At 45.6% G+C, this 19063-nt stretch overlaps 1 protein-coding gene across 2 annotated transcripts in view; it reads left to right on the plus strand.

Annotated features, from left to right (window-relative positions):
- Positions 1 to 16455: 16455 nt before the first annotated feature.
- ZFPM2 (zinc finger protein, FOG family member 2) overlaps positions 16456 to 19063 on the plus strand; it is a 590333-nt gene continuing 587725 nt past the window's right edge. The window contains exon 1 of one of the 2 annotated variants that reach the window (XM_069731765.1): positions 16456 to 17060. In XM_069731765.1, coding sequence (XP_069587866.1) covers positions 17021 to 17060 — 40 coding nt within the window. In that variant the 5' untranslated portion in view covers positions 16456 to 17020. The remainder of the gene's footprint in view (positions 17061 to 19063) is intronic. The other variant, XM_069731766.1, reaches the window with a different exon arrangement.

Consider the following 19063-nt stretch of genomic DNA (forward strand, 5'->3'; position numbering starts at 1 on the left):
AACCTGACTTTCAGCAGGGTCACAATCTTGCTGTGTAGCGTGCACGGGGAATTTTGCGTTATGGGTCAATGTACCAGCAGACTCATCTATCACTGGCTGGGCAATGGGCAGGATGAGGAGGAAACACAGATATAGGCCCAAAGAATAAAGTTGGCTAAATGCAGTTCAAAATTGGTAACACAGGACTAACCAGGGGGCATTGCAGTGGAGGACAACTGGAATGAGAGGCTGACACAGAGAGTAGGCCCAAATCAGTAAGTAGTCGAAATGCAGTTCAAAATTGGCAACCGTAGTAAACAGGCGGCACAGCTTTGTTCAGTGGAGGAGAACAGCAAGAAGTGGCAGACACCGATAGTAGGCCCCAACCCAACTAGTAGGCCAAATGCAGTCTAACATTAACAACTACTTAACAAGAGCCTGAAAATGGAATTTCAGGACAGGAAACCAGGAGAACAGCAAGGAGTGGCAGACACCGATAGTAGGCCCCAAACCAACTAGTACGCCAAATGCAGTTGTTCCGTTTAACCACAATTTAATGAGAGCCTGAAGATAGAAGTTCAGGAAAGGCAACCTGGAGAACACCTTGGAGTGTAACACACCATCTCTCTACACCCCATACCCAATTTGTAGGCCTAATGCAGCGTAGTTTCCAACAACTACTAAACGAGAGCCGGAAGATCGAAGCTCAGGAAAGGCAACCTGGAGAACACCTTGGAGTGGAACACACCATCTCTCTACACCCCATACCCAATTTGTAGGCCTAATGCAGTGTAGTTTCCAACAACTACTAAACGAGAGCATGAAGATCGAAGCATTGGCGAGGAAACCTGGGGAACACCTTGGAGTGGAACACACCATCTCTCTACACCCCATACCCAATTTGTAGGCCTAATGCAGCGTAGTTTCCAACAACTACTAAACGAGAGCCGGAAGATCGAAGCTCAGGAAAGTCAACCTGGAGAACACCTTGGAGTGGAACACACCATCTCTCTACACCTCATACCCAATTTGTAGGCCTAATGCAGTGTAGTTTCCAAGAACTACTAAACGAGAGCCGGAAGATTGAAGCTCAGGAAAGGCAACCTGGAGAACACCTTGGAGTGGAACACACATCTCTCTACACCCCATACCCAATTTGTAGGCCTAATGCAGTGTAGTTTCCAACAACTACTAAACGAGAGCATGAAGATCGAAGCTCAGGAAAGGCAACCTGGAGAACACCTTGGAGTGGAACACACCATCTCTCTACACTCCATACCCAATTTGTAGGCCTAATGCAGTGTAGTTTCCAAGAACTACTAAACGAGAGCCGGAAGATCGAAGCTCAGGAAAGGCAACCTGGAGAACACCTTGGAGTGGAACACACCATCTCTCTACACCCCATACCCAATTTGTAGGCCTAATGCAGTGTAGTTTCCAAGAACTACTAAACGAGAGCCGGAAGATCGGAGCTCAGGAAAGGTAACCTGGAGAACACCTTGGAGTGGAACACACCATCTCTCTACACCCCATACCCAATTTGTAGGCCTAATGCAGCGTAGTTTCCAACAACTACTAAACGAGAGCCGGAAGATCGAAGCTCAGGAAAGGCAACCTGGAGAACACCTTGGAGTGGAACACACCATCTCTCTACACCCCATACCCAATTTGTAGGCCTAATGCAGTGTAGTTTCTAAGAACTACTAAACGAGAGCCGGAAGATCGAAGCTCAGGAAAAGCAACCTGGAGAACACCTTGGAGTGGAACACACCATCTCTCTACACCCCATACCCAATTTGTAGGCCTAATGCAGTGTAGTTTCCAAGAACTACTAAACGAGAGCATGAAGATCGAAGCTCAGGAAAGGCAACCTGGAGAACACCTTGGAGTGGAACACACCATCTCTCTACACCCCATACCCTATTTGTAGGCCTAATGCAGTGTAGTTTCCAAGAACTACTAAACGAGAGCCGGAAGATCGGAGCTCAGGAAAGGTAACCTGGAGAACACCTTGGAGTGGAACACACCATCTCTCTACACCCCATACCCAATTTGTAGGCCTAATGCAGTGTAGTTTCCAACAACTACTAAACGAGAGCATTAAGATTGAAGCAATGGCGAGGAAACCTGGGGCACACCTTGGGGAGGCAGACACCGTTAGTAGGCCCTACCAAAGTTGTACCCCCAATGCAGTTTTAAAATTCCTAGAGGCTGAAAACAAGACTATTGACGCTCAGCTTTTTTCAAAGGAACACAGCTGAATTGAGTGGCGCAGACAGACACAGGTAGTAGGACTTAACCCAAAAATGTGGCTCACTGCAGCTTAAAAAAGTTACAGGGGTACACAAGCAGCAGTGCTCTGGGCAGTGGAGGACAATTTCAATAGTGGACCGCAGACAGACTTTGTACGCCTACTATTAAAAAAAGGATGCTCTATGCAATTAAAAATAGGTTCCAGGGGTCCACGGGCAGCAGTGGTGTGGTCAGTGGACGAGTATTGAAAGGAGGGACCGCAGACAGGCGTAGTAGGCCTAACATAACAAAATTAGGCTGTAGACACTGTAAAATTGGTTCCAGGGGTACACGGGCAGCAGTGGTGTGGTCAGCGGAGGAAAATTGGAATTAGGGACTGCAGACAGACTTTGTAGGCTGTCCCCTGTGGACCATGCATTCAACACATTAACCCAGTGCGCCGTAATGGACACATAACTTTTTGTGGACATGCCTACTGGTCCATGCGTCTCTTGTCAGGTGCACCTTTCTACTGTTTGATTGCCTGAGTGCTATGACAATGCAGACTTTTTCATGCCGGTGGAGGGCTGGGATGGCTTTTCTCGCAAAAGAAATGTCGACTGGGTAGCTTGAACCGTTGCACAGCGTAGTTCATCTGGGCTTTCTAAATATAAAACAAAGAAAAAAAGGAGGCTACATGCACTTTCAGCTGGGTTCCAGGGGTACACGGCCAGCATTGGTCTGGTCAGTGGAGAACTATTGGAAGGAGTGACCGCAAACAGGCATCGAAGGCCTAACATAATAACACATTGCTGTTGGCAATTTTAAATTGGTTCCAGGGGAACACGGGCAGCAGTGGCCTGGTCAGTGTAGTAGTAGTAGAAAGAACGGACCGCAGACAGGCATCGAAGGCCTAAAATAAAAAAATTGGGCTGGCTGTAGGCAATTTTAAATTGGTTCCAGGGGTACACGGGCAGCAGTGGTGTGGTCAGTGGAGGCATAGTGGAAGGAGTGACCGCAGACAGGCTTCGAAGGCCTAACATAACAAAAATGTCAATACAATGGTATTGTCAGTGGCAGGCATTGAAGGATGTCAGCGCATAGACTAAACATTGGTGGAGCTGTGAGATAATTTTGCAAGTGGTAGAGCACTGTTTGAGCTGGGGGGGGGGAACTGTCTTGTGGCCGGCGGTACAGGCCCAGGGCCCCTCATATTACAATGGTGTGTCTGACGTTGGGTGCGCACCACCGCCGCCAGAGACACTTTATTGTACTAGGAGGGACCCAGTGGCAGTGCCGTCGACCAAAAGCGGGCACACCCACCTCTTCAGACAAACAGCACTCTCACGGGTGCTGTCGCCAAGTGTCGATACCACGGCCCCGTGTGGGGAGTTTGGCCATTTAGTGAGGTGTAAACATGTCGTATGCTGGACAATCAGGTGCAGAAAATTACGAGATTGGAAAAGGCATTCAGAATAGTCCACAGGCAAGACCTTTTCATAGGAAAGCTAGGTGTCAGCCGGGCAAGGTGGGGCAAAAGATTTCGAAATCCAGTTGTGGTTCATTTTAATGAAGGTTAGATCATCTACATTTTGGGTAGCCAGACGAGTCCTTTTTTCTGTTAGTATTGAACCTGCAGCACTGAATACTCTTTCTGATAGGACACTAGCTGCCGGGCAAGCAAGCTCCTGCAATGCATATTCTGCCAATTCTGGCCAGGTGTCTAATTTTGATGCCCAGTAATCAAATGGGAATGACGGTTGAGGGAGAACATCGATAAGGGATGAAAAATAGTTTGTAACCATACTGGACAAATGTTGTCTCCTGTCACTTTGAATTGATGCTGCAGTACCTGTCCTGTCTGCGGTCATAGCAAAATCACTCCACAACCTGGTCAGAAAACCCCTCTGGCCAACGCCACTTCTGATTTCTGCCCCTCTAACTCCTCTGGTCTGCTGGCCCCTGCAGCTCGTGTGAGAACGATCACGGGCGCTGTGTGCAGGGAATGCCAGAAGCAAACGGTCAACAAGAGTTGATTGTTTGGTTGCTAATATTAGTTCCAAGTTCTCATGTGGCATTATATTTTGCAATTTGCCTTTATAGCGAGGATCAAGGAGGCAGGCCAACCAGTAATCGTCATCGTTCATCATTTTAGTTATGCGTGTGTCCCTTTTGAGGATACGTAAGGCATAATCCGCCATGTGGGCCAAAGTTCCAGTTCTCAAATCTGCGGTTGTGCTTGGTTGAGGGGCAGTTTCAGGCAAATCCACGTCACTTGTGTCCCTCCAAAAACCAGAACCCGGCCTTGCCGCGCCACCAATTTCCAGTGGCCCCGGAAAAGCTTCCTCATTAAAAATATAATCATCCCCATCATCCTCCTCGTCCTCCTCCTCCTCTTCGCCCGCTAACTCGTCCTGTACACTGCCCTGGCCAGACAATGGCTGACTGTCATCAAGGCTTTCCTCTTCCTCAGCTGCAGACGCCTGATCCTTTATGTGCGTCAAACTTTGCATCAGCAGACGCATTAGGGGGATGCTTATGCTTATTATGGCGTTGTCTGCACTAACCAGCCGTGTGCATTCCTCAAAACACTGAAGGACTTGACACATGTCTTGAATCTTCGACCACTGCACACCTGACAACTCCATGTCTGCCATCCTACTGCCTGCCCGTGTATGTGTATCCTCCCACAAAAACATAACAGCCCGCCTCTGTTCGCACAGTCTCTGAAGCATATGCAGTGTTGAGTTCCACCTTGTTGCAACGTCTATGATTAGGCGATGCTGGGGAAGGTTCAAAGAACGCTGATAGGTCTGCATACGGCTGGAGTGCACGGGCGAACGGCGGATATGTGAGCAAAGTCCACGCACTTTGAGGAGCAGGTCGGATAACCCCGGATAACTTTTCAGGAAGCACTGCACCACCAGGTTTAAGGTGTGAGACAGGCAAGGAATGTGTTTCAGTTGGGAAAGGGAGATGGCAGCCATGAAATTCCTTCCGTTATCACTCACTACCTTGCCTGCCTCAAGATCTACAGTGCCCAGCCACGACTGCGTTTCTTTCTGCAAGAACTCGGACAGAACTTCCGCGGTGTGTCTGTTGTCGCCCAAACACTTCATAGCCAATACAGCCTGCTGACGTTTGCCAGTAGCTGCCCCATAATGGGAGACCTGGTGTGCAACAGTGGCAGCTGCGGATGGAGTGGTTGTGCGACTGCGGTCTGTGGACGAGCTCTCGCTTCTGCAGGAGGATGAAGAGGAGGAGGAGGGGGTGCGAACGGCTACAGCCAACTGTTTCCTAGACCGTGGGCTAGGCAGAACTGTCCCAAACTTGCTGTCCCCTGTGGACACTGCATCCACAACATTCACCCAGTGTGCCGTGATGGACACGTAACGTCCCTGGCCATGCCTACTGGTCCATGCATCTGTTGTCAGGTGCACCTTTGTGCTCACAGATTGCCTGAGTGCATGGACGATGCGCTCTTTAACATGCTGGTGGAGGGCTGGGATGGCTTTTCTGGAAAAAAAGTGTCAACTGGGTAGCTCGTAGCGTGGTACAGCGTAGTCCATCAGGGCTTTGAAAGCTTCGCTTTCAACTAACCGGTAGGGCATCATCTCTAACGAGATTAGTCTAGCTATGTGGGCGTTCAAACCCTGTGTACGCGGATGCGAGGCTAAGTACTTCCTTTTTCTAACCATAGTCTCATGTAGGGTGAGCTGGACTGGAGAGCTGGAGATCGTGGAACTAGCGGGGGTGCCGGTGGACATGGCAGACTGAGAGACGGTGGGAGATGGTATTGTTGCCGCCGGTGCCCTAGATGCAGTGTTTCCTACTACGAAACTGGTGATTCCCTGACCCTGACTGCTTTGGCCTGGCAAAGAAACCTGCACAGATACTGCAGGTGGTGCGGAAAATGGTGGTCCTACACTGCCGGAAGGGATGTTGCGTTGCTGACTAGCTTCATTGGCCGAGGGTGCTACAACCTTAAGGGACGTTTGGTAGTTAGTCCAGGCTTGCAAATGCATGGTGGTTAAATGTCTATGCATGCAACTTGTATTGAGACTTTTCAGATTCTGTCCTCTGCTTAAGGTAGTTGAACATTTTTGACAGATGACTTTGCGCTGATCAATTGGATGTTGTTTAAAAAAATGCCAGACTGCACTCTTTCTAGCATCGGATACCTTTTCAGGCATTGCAGACTGAGCTTTAACCGGATGGCCACGCTGTCCTCCAACAGGTTTTGGCTTTGCCACGCGTTTTGGGCAAGATACGGGCCCGGCAGATGGAACCTGTTGCGATGTTGATGCCTGCTGCGGCCCCTCCTCCTCCGCTTCAGAACTGCTGCCGCCTGCACCCTGTTCCCCCAATGGCTGCCAATCGGGGTCAAGAACTGGGTCATCTATTACCTCTTCTTGTAGCTCGTGTGCAACTTCGTCTGTGTCACCGTGTCGGTCGGTGGTATAGCGTTCGTGATGGGGCAACATAGTCTCATCAGGGTCTGATTCTTGATCATTACCCTGCGAGGGCAATGTTGTGGTCTGAGTCAAAGGACCAGCATAGTAGTCTGGCTGTGGCTGTGCATCAGTGCACTCCATGTCAGATTCAACTTGTAATGGGCATGGACTGTTAACTGCTTCACTTTCTAAGCCAGGGACGGTATGTGTAAAGAGCTCCATGGAGTAACCCGTTGTGTCGCCTGCTGCATTCTTCTCTGTTGTTGTTTTTGCTGAAGAGGACAAGGAAGCGACTTGTCCCTGACCGTGAACATCCACTAACGACGCGCTGCTTTGACATTTACCAGTTTCACGAGAGGAGGCAAAAGAGCTAGAGGCTGAGTCAGCAAGATAAGCCAAAACTTGCTCTTGCTGCTCCGGCTTTAAAAGCGGTTTTCCTACTCCCAGAAAAGGGAGCATTCGAGGCCTTGTGTAGCCAGACGACGAACCTGGCTCCACAGCTCCAGACTTAGGTGCAATATTTTTTTTCCCACGACCAGCTGATGCTCCACCACTACCACTACCCTCATTACCAGCTGACAATGAACGCCCCCGGCCACGACCTCTTCCACCAGACCTCCTCATTGTTTTAAAAACGTAAACAAACTAACGGTATTTGTTGCTGTCACACAACTTACACGGTGAGCTATAACTTCAGTATGATTTAGCTACCCCTTTACAGCTGAGTGAGACCACAACGAAAATCAGGCACAATGTTACACACTCTGTTGTTGGTGGCAACAAATGAGAGAGATGCCACACACGCAGGACTGTCACTGAAGCACAAATGTAAATATTAATCTCCCACTGATTTGATTTTTTTTTTTTTTTTTCAGGGAGACTTTAGGAAAAAAAAATAATAGAATAAAATGATTTTTTCAGGAAGAATTTAGAAACCAAATTAAATAAAATGATTTTTTCAGGGAGAATTTAGAAAACAAATAAAACAAAAAAAGGCTTTCTAAGGCCCACTGAGTGAGAGATGACGCACACAGGAGTCAGGAGTGGCACACAAGCCCAGAGGCCAATATTTATCTCCCACTGATTGATGTAGTGATTTTTTCAGGTAGATTTTGGAACCCAAATCAAGCTAAAAAAATAATAGGCTTTCTATGGCCCACAATTGGAGAGAGAGAGAGAGAGATGGCACACCCAGGAGTCAAGACTGGCACACAAGCAGAAAGGGCAATATTAATCTCCCACTGATTTGTTTTTGTTTTTTTTTCAGGGAGACTTTAGGAAAAAAAAATAATAGAATAAAATGATTTTTTCAGGAAGAATTTAGAAACCAAATAAAATAAAAAGATTTTTTCAGGGAGAATTTAGAAAACAAATAAAACAAAAAAAGGCTTTCTATGGCCCACTGAGTGAGAGATGACGCACACAGGAGTCAGGAGGGGCACACAAGCCCAGAGGCCAATATTTATCTCCCACTGATTGATGTAGTGATTTTTTCAGGTAGATTTTGGAACCCAAATCAAGCTAAAAAAATAATAGGCTTTCTATGGCCCACAATTGGAGAGAGAGAGAGAGATGGCACACCCAGGAGTCAAGACTGGCACACAAGCAGAAAGGGCAATATTAATCTCCCACTGATTTGTTTTTTTTTTTTTTTTCAGGGAGACTTTAGGAAAAAAAAATAATAGAATAAAATGATTTTTTCAGGAAGAATTTAGAAACCAAATAAAATAAAAAGTTTTTTTCAGGGAGAATTTAGAAAACAAATAAAACAAAAAAAGGCTTTCTATGGCCCACTGAGTGAGAGATGACGCACACAGGAGTCAGGAGTGGCACACAAGCCCAGAGGCCAATATTTATCTCCCACTGATTGATTTATTGATTTTTTCAGGTAGAATTTAGAACCCAAATCAACCAAAAACATAAATAGGCTTTCTATGGCCCACTATTTGTGAGAGAGATGGCACGCTCAGGACTGGCACACAAGCCCAGAGGCCAATATTAATCTCCCACTTTTTATTTTTTTTCAGGGAAAATTTATAAACCCAATAAAAAAATAAATAAATAGGCTTTCTATGGCCCACTATCTGAGAGAGAGAGATGGCACGCTTAGGACTGGCACACAAGCCCAAAGGCCAATATTAATCTCCCTTTTTTTTTTCCAGGGAGAATTTATAAAACCAAAAAAATAAAAATAAATAGGCTTTCTATGGCCCACTATTTGTGAAAGAGATGGCACGCTCAGGACTGGCACACAAGCCCAGAGGCCAATATTAATCTCCCACTTTTTTTTTTTTTGTTCCAGGGAAAATTTATAAACCCAATACAAAAAATAATAAATAGGCTTTCTATGGCCCACTATCTGAGAGAGAGAGATGGCACGCTTAGGACTGGCACACAAGCCCAAAGGCCAATATTAATCTCCCACTGATTGATTTATTGATTTTTTCAGGTAGATTTTAGAACCCAAATCAAGCAAAAAAATAAATAGGCTTTCTATGGCCCACTGACTGAGAGATGGCACACACAGGAGTCAAGAGTGGCACACAAGCCCTGAGGCCAATATTTTTCTCCCACTGATTGATGTAGTGATTTTTTCAGGTAGATTTTATAACCCAAATCAAGCAAAAAAATAAATAGGCTTTCTATGGCCCACTGAGTGAGAGATGGCACACACAGGGATGGCACTCTAGCAGAAATGTCAATCTTAATCTCCCACAAAAAAAAAAAAAAACAGGGAGTGTCCAACAATTACTATCTCCCTGCAGTAATCTCAGCCAGGTATGGCAGGCAGCAATAAGGAGTGGACTGATGCACAAATTAAATAAAAAGTGTGTACAAACAAAAAAGATAGCTGTGCAGAAAGGAAGGAACAAGAGGATTTGTGCTTTGAAAAAAGCAGTTGGTTTGCACAGCGGCGTACACACAGCAATGCAGCTATCAGGGAGCCTTCTAGGGCAGCCCAATGAGCTACAGCGCTGAGGGGGAAAAAAAAAAATGTAGCTTCCACTGTCCCTGCACACCGAAGGTGGTGTTGGGCAGTGGAAATCGCTACAGCACAAGCGGTTTGGTGGTTAATGGACCCTGCCTAACGCTATCCCTGCTTCTGACGAAGTGGCAGCAACCTCTCCCTAAGCTCAGATCAGCAGCAGTAACATGGCGGTCGGCGGGAACGCCCCCTTATAGCCCCTGTGACGCCGCAGACAGCAAGCCAATCACTGCAATGCCCTTCTCTAAGATGGTGGGGACCAGGACCTATGTCATCACGCTGCCCACACTCTGCGTTTACCTTCATTGGCTGAGAAATGGCGCTTTTCACGTCATTGAAACGCGACTTTGGCGCGAAAGTCGCGTACCGCATGGCCGACCCCGCACAGGGGTCGGATCGGGTTTCATGAAACCCGACTTTGCCAAAAGTCGGCGACTTTTGAAAATGAACGACCCGTTTCGCTCAACCCTACTGGAGACTCTAAAGTCTTCAATTCTTCCATTATGGGTCGGCAGCTGTGCAATAATCAGTTGGACCTACAACAACCTTGTCAGCTTCCAGACTCCAATATGGAACCTGTGCCTTTTGTCCTTGTTGCAGATGAGGCCTTTCAATTAACCCGTCATGTCATGAGGCCCTATCTCCATAGAAACCTGGACCACCGGCGACAAATCTTTAACTTGCGCCTATCCCGTGCACGCCGACTGGTGGAGTGTGCCTTTGGCTTTCATAATAAAAGCATGTGTGGTCCTACACAACTTCTCCAGAATACATGATTGCTCATTATCTAATGATGCTGAAATTGTGTTGGGAAGTGTTGTGATGCCTATTCCACATGTTATACCTTCCTGTCGCCCGCCCTCTGGACTCAAAGTGCGGGATGTGTTCACTAATTATTTTGCTTCCCCTGAGGGAGCTACTCCATGGCAGGAGAATGCTATATCTATGCTGTAACTTTGTTTTAATATAAAAAACATATTTGGTATTGAAGTGTGTGTTCTGTTTCCCTGAAATTGTTTAAAATGTTTAAATCTTAAGATCTTCAATATTGCCATTAAAAAACAGACACTATTCATATTGTTTCAATTCTTTATAATGTCAAGAAAACACTTTTGTAAACAATAAACCATATTACCGTAGTTGCATATGGCTTTTCGGCCCAACAAAATTTAGGCAAGAAATCTTTTACACATTTTTGGTCCAAAAAAATAAAAACATATAAATAATAGTGATGAGTAGGGTTGAGCGACCTTTACTTTTATAGGATTGGGTTTCACGAAACCCAACTTTTTCAAAAGTCGGGTCGAGTGAAATCGGCCGATCCTATAAAAAAGTCGGGGTCGGGGTCGGCCGAAACTCGAAACCCAATGCAGTGCATTGGGTTTCCAATGGTTCCCAGGGTCTGAAGGAGCGGAAACTCTCCTTCAGGCCCTGGGATCCATATTTAAGTGTAAAATAAAGAATTAAAATAAAAAAAATCGCAATACTTACCCTCTGACGCGCCCTGGTACTAACCGGGAACCTTCCTTCCTTCGAATCAGCGCTTCCAGGACCTTGCGGTGACGTCGCGGCCTGTGATTGGTCGCGCGGCCGCCCATGTGACCGCTCGCGCGACCAATCACAAGCCGCGACGTCACGTAAGGTCCTGCAAGCGCTGATTCTTAGGAAGGAAGGCTGCCGGAAAGAAGCAGGGCGCGTCCGAGGGTGAGTATATTCCTATTAGGTATATACTCACCCTCGGACGTGCCCTGCTTCTTTCCGGCAGCCTTCCTTCCTAAGAATCAGCGCTTGCAGGACCTTGCGTGACGTCGCGGCTTGTGATTGGTCGCGCGAGCGGTCACATGGGCGGCCGCGCGACCAATCACAGGCCGCGACGTCACCGCAAGGTCCTGGAAGCGCTGTTTCGAAGGAAGGAAGGTTCCCGGTTAGTACCAGGGCGCGTCAGAGGGTAAGTATAGCGATATTTTTTATTTTAATTCTTTATTTTACATTAAATATGGATTCCGATACCGATTTCCGATATTGCAAACATATCGGAAATCGGATCGGAATTCCGATACCACATTCAGAAGATTGCCGACTTCATGGCCGACCCCACACAGGGGTCGGGTTTCATGAAACCCGACTTTGACAAAAGTCGGCGACTTCTGAAAGTGGCCGACCTGTTTCGCTCAACCCTAGTGATGAGCGAGTGTACTCGTTGCTCGGGTTTTCCCGAGCACGCTCAGGTGGTCTCCGAGTATTTGTTAGTGTTCGGAGATTTAGTTTTCATCACCACAGCTGAATGATTTACAGCTACTACCCAGCCTGAGTACATGTGGGCAGGGCCGTATTTGCCACTAGGCACTTGAGGGCACGTGCCTAGGGTGGCACCTGAGCACGATTTTTTTTCTAATTAAAGTCCAGGGTCACCTCCCGCCCACCAGGGAGGGGGGAATGAGCCATGCATACAGGGAGGGGGGATGAGCCATGCATACAAGAGGGGGAGATGAGCCATGCATTCAGGAGGGGGGAGATGAGCCATGCATACAGGGAAGGGGAGATGAGCCATGCATACAGAGAGGGGGGATGAGCCATGCATACAAGGAGGGGGGAGATGAGCCATGCATACAGGATGGGAGGGGGGAGATGAGCCATGCATTCAAGATGGGAGTGGGGGGAGATGAGCCATGCATACAAGATGGGAGGGGGGAGATGAGCCATGCATACAAGGTGGGAGGGGGGTATTATACAATATGGAGCATCATGTGTGGCCTTTATACAGTATTGAGCATCATGTGTGGCCATTATACAGTATGGAGCATCATGTGTGGCCATTTTACAGTATGGAGCATCATGTGTGGCCATTATACAGTATTGAGCATAATGTGGGGCCATTATACAGTATGGAGCATCATGTGTGGCCATTATACAGTATGGAGCATCATGTGTGGCCATTATACAGTATGGAGCACTGTGTGGCCATTATACAGTATTGAGCATCATGTGGGGCCATTATACAGTATGGAGCATCATGTGTGGCCATTATACAGTATTGAGCATCATGTGGGTCCATTATACAGTATGGAGCATCATGTGTGGCCATTATACAGTATTGAGCATCATGTGTGGCCATTATACAGTATGGAGCATCATGTGGGGCCATTATACAGTATGGAGCACTTTTTTTGTTTATAATTATTGTTTATAAAACAGTGTGATCAGCAGTACTAAATGGGTGTGGTTGGGGCATGGATATGGGTGTGACTAGTTGAGAAGTGGGTGTGGTCAGAGGCGTGGCCAAAAATTTGCCACAGCACGCATAGCAAACTTTGTCCCTCTTTCCCTTCTTCACAAGTTGGGAGGTATGGTACTGCATTTGCTGGATCACAGCAAGTGCCGCAAATGTCCACAAATCCCAGAGGGAATGAATGAGGCCGAACGCAGTGTTGCCGTAAGTGATCCACTACGCGCCAGATGCGAAAAAAAAACTGCCGGATCTGCTGCAAAAGGCTACTTTCACATCAGTGATTTTTGCCAAAGTCACTGCCGATAGTGTCATACTCACCAAAGGGGGAGGCAGCACTAAAAGTGCCTAGGGCAGCAAAACTCTAAATACGGCCCTGCATGTGGGGGTTGCCTGGTTGCTGGGGAATCCTCACATGTAATCAAGCTGGCTAGTAGCTGTAAATCATTCAGCTGTGGCAAGGAAAACTAAATCTCCGAGCAGTCATAAATACTCAGAGACCACCCAAGCGTGCTCGGAAAAAACCCGAGCAACGAGTACACTCGCTCATCACTAATAAATAACTTTGCATGAGCAAACAAAACACAAAATTATAAATTATGGTAGGTTGATGGTGGGGATGGCAGGAGGCCAGCTTGAGATGGTTGCTGTGTTTGAGGCGCAACTTGGACCTCACCCTGTGTGTGGACATATTCAGCACCAGGAAGGGTGATGTGGCCAGGATCCTGTTGGTGAGGAAAGAAGTGGGATGAGGAATATTGTTGTGGATACACCTGGGTATTTGTGTGCCCACGTGTTTCATAACCCCCAATATGGCCGTATCGACCATACCCATGGTGGGACCAGCCTCCAACAGTGGGTCTGATCAAGTGGCCATATTGGGATGGTGGATTGTAGGCGCTGGCATTTGTGCCTGTGTAGGCCAATGTTGGGTTGGTGGGGGATTTGGCTCTGGTGTAGGCACCCAGGGAGGAGGTGGCTCAGATACTGATTGTGCCTGCACTTCTGTTATTGGGCCCATTATGAGCTGGTTATTTGGGGACAGCTACCACCGTTCAATATATTCAAAAAGCTGCTATGGGTTATTGGGCGGTGTGCAGGCATCAATCAGTATTTGAATAGATCCTCGCACACGCAGTCTGACCTCCCAGGGTAGTGGACGGAGGTGCCTGGCCAGGCTGTGGGCTTAGGCTTCCTCACCGTCATCGTGGACAGCCCTGGACAAATAATTTAACACTCATGTATCTACATGCCTTCTTGTGTCAAAGGCTGTATTGTTTATCCTGAGTCGGCCACGGCGGGGGATGATGGTAGGCTGTGGTGAGGTCTCCAGAGGCATGGTAGGGCTGCTGCTATTTCCCTGGTTCTCCTGTTGCTGTTCCTCCTGTCTTCCTGATGCCACTGCTGGTGCTGGTGGTGCTGGTGGTGATGGGATGCAGCTGGAAGGTGCAGAAGAAGGGCTAGCCACCTCTTCACCTCCCCTGACTGGGTCAAAAGGGGCCTCGGAGTCAAAGCATGTTTCCCTCTCAGTGAGGTTGGACTGAGTGCTGTTTTTTATTGGTTAAAAAAAAATTAATATATGACCCTAACAGCATATGTAAAATGTGGTGTGATGTATGTACTTACGGTCTGAGATCCAGAATGGGAGCCAGAAAAGACAGGCAATCATAAATATATTTCCATTTAGTCGGTGCTGTATCACCACTCCTGGCTTTCTGCTGACGTTCCCGCCGGTACTGATCCCTGATGCTGCGCCAGCGTCTCATGACATCATCTACTGCAACGTAACATAATAATTAATTATTACATTCATATTTTTATTTTAAAGATGTAACATATATTTTTCACTATGATGTGGCCAGATAATGTGAAATTTTGACATAAGAAATATTATAAATATTCTTAAAAATCCTTCACATATTATGATTTCATGGTCTAATGGAAACATGTGTTAGTTTGCTCAGTAATATTAATAAAGGATAGTACTTACTAATTTGTTGCTGGCCCACAAGTGGTCTGTCCACAAAGTCATGGAACATCTGGACACATATCCTCATCGATACCGCCGCTTTTCGGGCCCGGACAGAATGATGGGCGTCCCTCTGATCCCACAGTTCTGGTCTCTCTTGGACCAGAACTAGCAGCAACTCCACATTTATGTATGTAGACATACTGGACTCTGTGGAGGCATTCTTCCAGGATGTTTGGAGTACTTTCTAAACTAATTAGCATGTCAAAGCATCCTTGTAGGATTCTATTTCCTGTTACCTGGAGAAGTCTTCCATATTTCTCGCAAGTCACATGTATGGTCCGTGTGTAATCCGCATTTTTCTCGAACCCATTGGCGTATTTCGGGCATAATACAATGACAATTGCAGCATGCTGCGATTTTGTACGCACGTATAATACGGCCTAGCAAATTACGCATGATGGGAGCTGCCCCATAGATTAACATTGGTCTGAGTTCTATGCGATTTTTTTATCGCATAGCACTAGTCCGTATTACGCTTTAGTGTGACTCCGGCCATATACTCATACATTAAGAGTAGGAGTCATTTTAATGTCAGGCAGAATTCTTTAAAAAGGAATAATGCATCCATTCAGATATGAATTTCCAAAGTAAATGCATCAGCTTCATCAGGTCCTAGAGATCTATTTAATAATGCAATCAGTTTGTATTGTGAAGCCTGATTGTACACCTTTTTGCAGTGGGATGGCTTTTACGCTGTTTTGATCAAAATAGTGAAAACTAAGCACCATTTACATGTACTATCACTATTTATTTACTTACTACAGGATATATGCTCATTTTCTTTTCTTCTTGGGTTTTGCCTGTGAAATGGCCACAGTGTGAAAATGCTCCTAAACTTTTGACGCATAACCAACTTATGTCTGGCTCATTTTTTTAATTTTGCTTTAGTTTTTGATTTTGTACTTTGTACAAATAGGAGCGCGACCCCACTTTCTGCGCTAGTTATTCCATCTATTACAGCTTCCCATGGACAGGTGTCTCAACTAGACAGGCTCCTGTCCTGCTCTGCCCTAATTCACATTGAGATCGGTTGACACCTGGTAAGATTTGTAATACTAGAGACAGGATTGTCCCAATTGGATCCACCTTGTCGCGGTGGGATGACTTTTACAATGTTTTGATCAAAATAGTGATAACTAAATATCCTATGTTATTTACGTGTACTATTACTATTTACTTACTACAGGGTATATGAGCACTTTCTTTTCTTCTTGGGTTTTGTGTTTTGAAATCTGATGACAAATCAGCTTTAAATTCCAATTTTCCAATCACATCTGTTGGATTTTTGCTCCAAGCATCAACTATTAATTCATTCAAATTTTTTATATATTTTCTGACATGACGGATAGATAGATAATAGATAGATAATAGATAGATAGGTTGATAGATACTAGACATTTTCCTTAGGTCTTGTCATTTTTCCTGCTGCAGGTGGATTGAGCGCCGTGAGGTGGATTAGGGTTTAGCAGGAGGGAGATGAGATCAGAGGTGCAGATCAGGAGGAAGGGTTCTGCTGTAATAAGAACATTGTGAAACTTTCTACATTCCGGCACTGTGGCTGGGGATAGGAGCTGCACACATTCGCACAAGCACATGGATACAGAACCTTTCCTAGGAGCCACATGCACTGTTACTCAGTTGCTACTGTCTTCACACATTCTTTTTGTGACACTTTGTAAAGGGCTTTTCCTCCCTGCTCATCTCTTATCTCCCTCCCCTTGTACTGGAAAAGTGCAGTTTGCTCCACCTCCTCTTTCCTCCCCATTCAGCAATCAGTCAGGGAGAGTGAATGTGCACAGGCTCAGGCGGCAGCAGCAGCATCCACCCTGGGACTCCTCCATGAGAGCACTTCCCTCCCTCCTCTCACTACCCTCTCTCTGTCTCTTTGCAATCCTTTATCCCTTCACTCTGTCATCCCTTTGCTCCGTTACCCTCCAACCTCTCCCTCTTGTGAGCGTGCACTTCCCTCATCCAGCCACTCTACTCCCTACACTCCCCTCTCTTCTTCGCACCGTTTGACTTTCAATCGCAAGACGTCGATCGATCTTCTCCTATGAAACGATCCAATTGATCTGTCGCTCGGGGTTTCTCGGAGGAAGTAACAGAGCAGCATGTCCCGGAGAAAGCAGAGCAAGCCAAGACAAATTAAACGTGAGTCCCACGATGTGCAAGTGTGCTGGATGGGGAGGGGGAGACGTCTTGACTGGGACTGCTAAACAAGTCCCTTGGATTTGGACTTATTCTCTTTTTTTTTAGAGGTGTAGGGACGAAGTTATAGGAAAGGCATTGACCGGCGCTGATCATGGCACGTCACGGTACTAGAGACCATCATAGACGTAGAGAACAGATAGGATGGTCTATATATATATATATATTGTGTGCACACAATCACTATCTGACCTCCTCAAGATTACAACTCACAGCTGTCAAATGAGTGTGTGCAGGGAAAAGGGCACAACTACAGAACCAGGCGTCCGATCAGTAGAAGCGGCCTGTCTAGAATTGACACTTATGTCACAGCAACTTCATCCAAGTTCAATTATTTCCTATCCCAAGTATATCACTAATTATTCCAACCCTTGTCTGTGCCAATGTCACGCTGGGCATCCATTAATAACTTGGACCACCTATCACTCACGACGTGTAGTTTCTACAGATACGGTTTAATCATAAACATAATTTTTGATACTTTTTCTCCAATCTACAAGAGAGACCATTTCTCTAATGTGACCCCCAAGAACATTAAAACACGAATTAATTAGATCCAATTCCCAGCTCTGTAGCAGTGCATCTTCATCAGCACACACTTCCATGCAACTAATCCTCATGTCACACTCCAGGGCTGCTCCTTTGCTTGCATTTTAATATTGATTTTTCCTAGTTCTAATTGCACGGGTATGGCTAATTCTTGATGACTTTTATGGACTGTCTTCAACACATATTAAAACCGGTGCCGCCTTAGAAAACATGTCAATATTTCTTGAAATACTTTGTTAATTTTCCTTTTCGAGCGTGCGAGAATATTCATCAACACAATTAACAACCGCGGTCGAAAATTTTCACAATTTTACTCCAGTTTTCTTTTTCTAGAATGTTTGTGTAAAAAAACTTATTTTATTTTCGTCCCTGTCGTGTCGGCGTTACTGTACTTTTGTAACTTTTGGGATGTACTTCGTGCTTCACGTTATGTTATACGTGGTTATTTTTGAACTACGTGCCTGTGGTGTAATTATGCCGTCATGCCATTCCAACTGTAAGGTTACTGACTTGATTGTTAATAAACTATTAGCATTAATTGCTCAGTGGAACACAGACCATCTGATTGCCCTTTTGTGTACTTTGTTATCTCCTCAATTAAATTTGTTCATATTTTTTTTTTTTTTGCATTCATCTAACGATGGGAGATAAAAGTTGGGATGTTAATTGGAAAATACACATGGTGTAGTTAACCGGTCTGTTTATGTCACAAATGTTGATATGATAGGAACAAGACTGTGTCAGTGTAATGGTCTCGTGACAGTATTGATCAGCGATGGAAGGTAGACGTATTATAGGACAACTTTTATTTATTAGTTGCTTTCTGTTTAATTTTATGCATCGGTGTTTTAGGTTTTCGCGGTTCTTTTTGTTAATTGTATCGTTATTTATGTTTATTCGATGTATTTTTTGCATTCTCACACTCAAATAACAAAAGGCAGGGAGAAACTTCTGCGAGTTTGCAAGGCCTCAGGAACTAGCAGACGTCCCATGAGGTTGCTTTAGAACCTATATTGTATATAAACATTTGTATATTTCTAAATACAAACTAATATATTATATATATGAAGCGAAAAGTATGTGTGGTCTGCTGAATACTGCTCTTACTTAGGAAAAAGTAATACAAAAATAGCAATACAAAATACAAAATACAATACAAAATTAGCTCCCCAATTAAGTGTTTTGGATTACCCCCCTTTGTAATAACCTAACCCACCCCCTATCGTTCGTAAACCGTTTAGTGGCTTCAGGTGCGAACATGATGATGCTTAGAAGAAAAATAGCCAGCAAAACAAAAGTCACCCAGTGCCAAGAAACTCCAGAGACAGTCATTTTAAAGGACAAAAAGGTTGTTGGGAAGAGTTTTTTTTTTTTCTCTTCTCGTGCTGCATTCTTTC

The sequence above is a fragment of the Ranitomeya imitator genome, chromosome 6 (genome assembly GCF_032444005.1).
Source record: "Ranitomeya imitator isolate aRanImi1 chromosome 6, aRanImi1.pri, whole genome shotgun sequence".
In the NCBI taxonomy this organism is placed as follows: domain Eukaryota; kingdom Metazoa; phylum Chordata; class Amphibia; order Anura; family Dendrobatidae; genus Ranitomeya; species Ranitomeya imitator.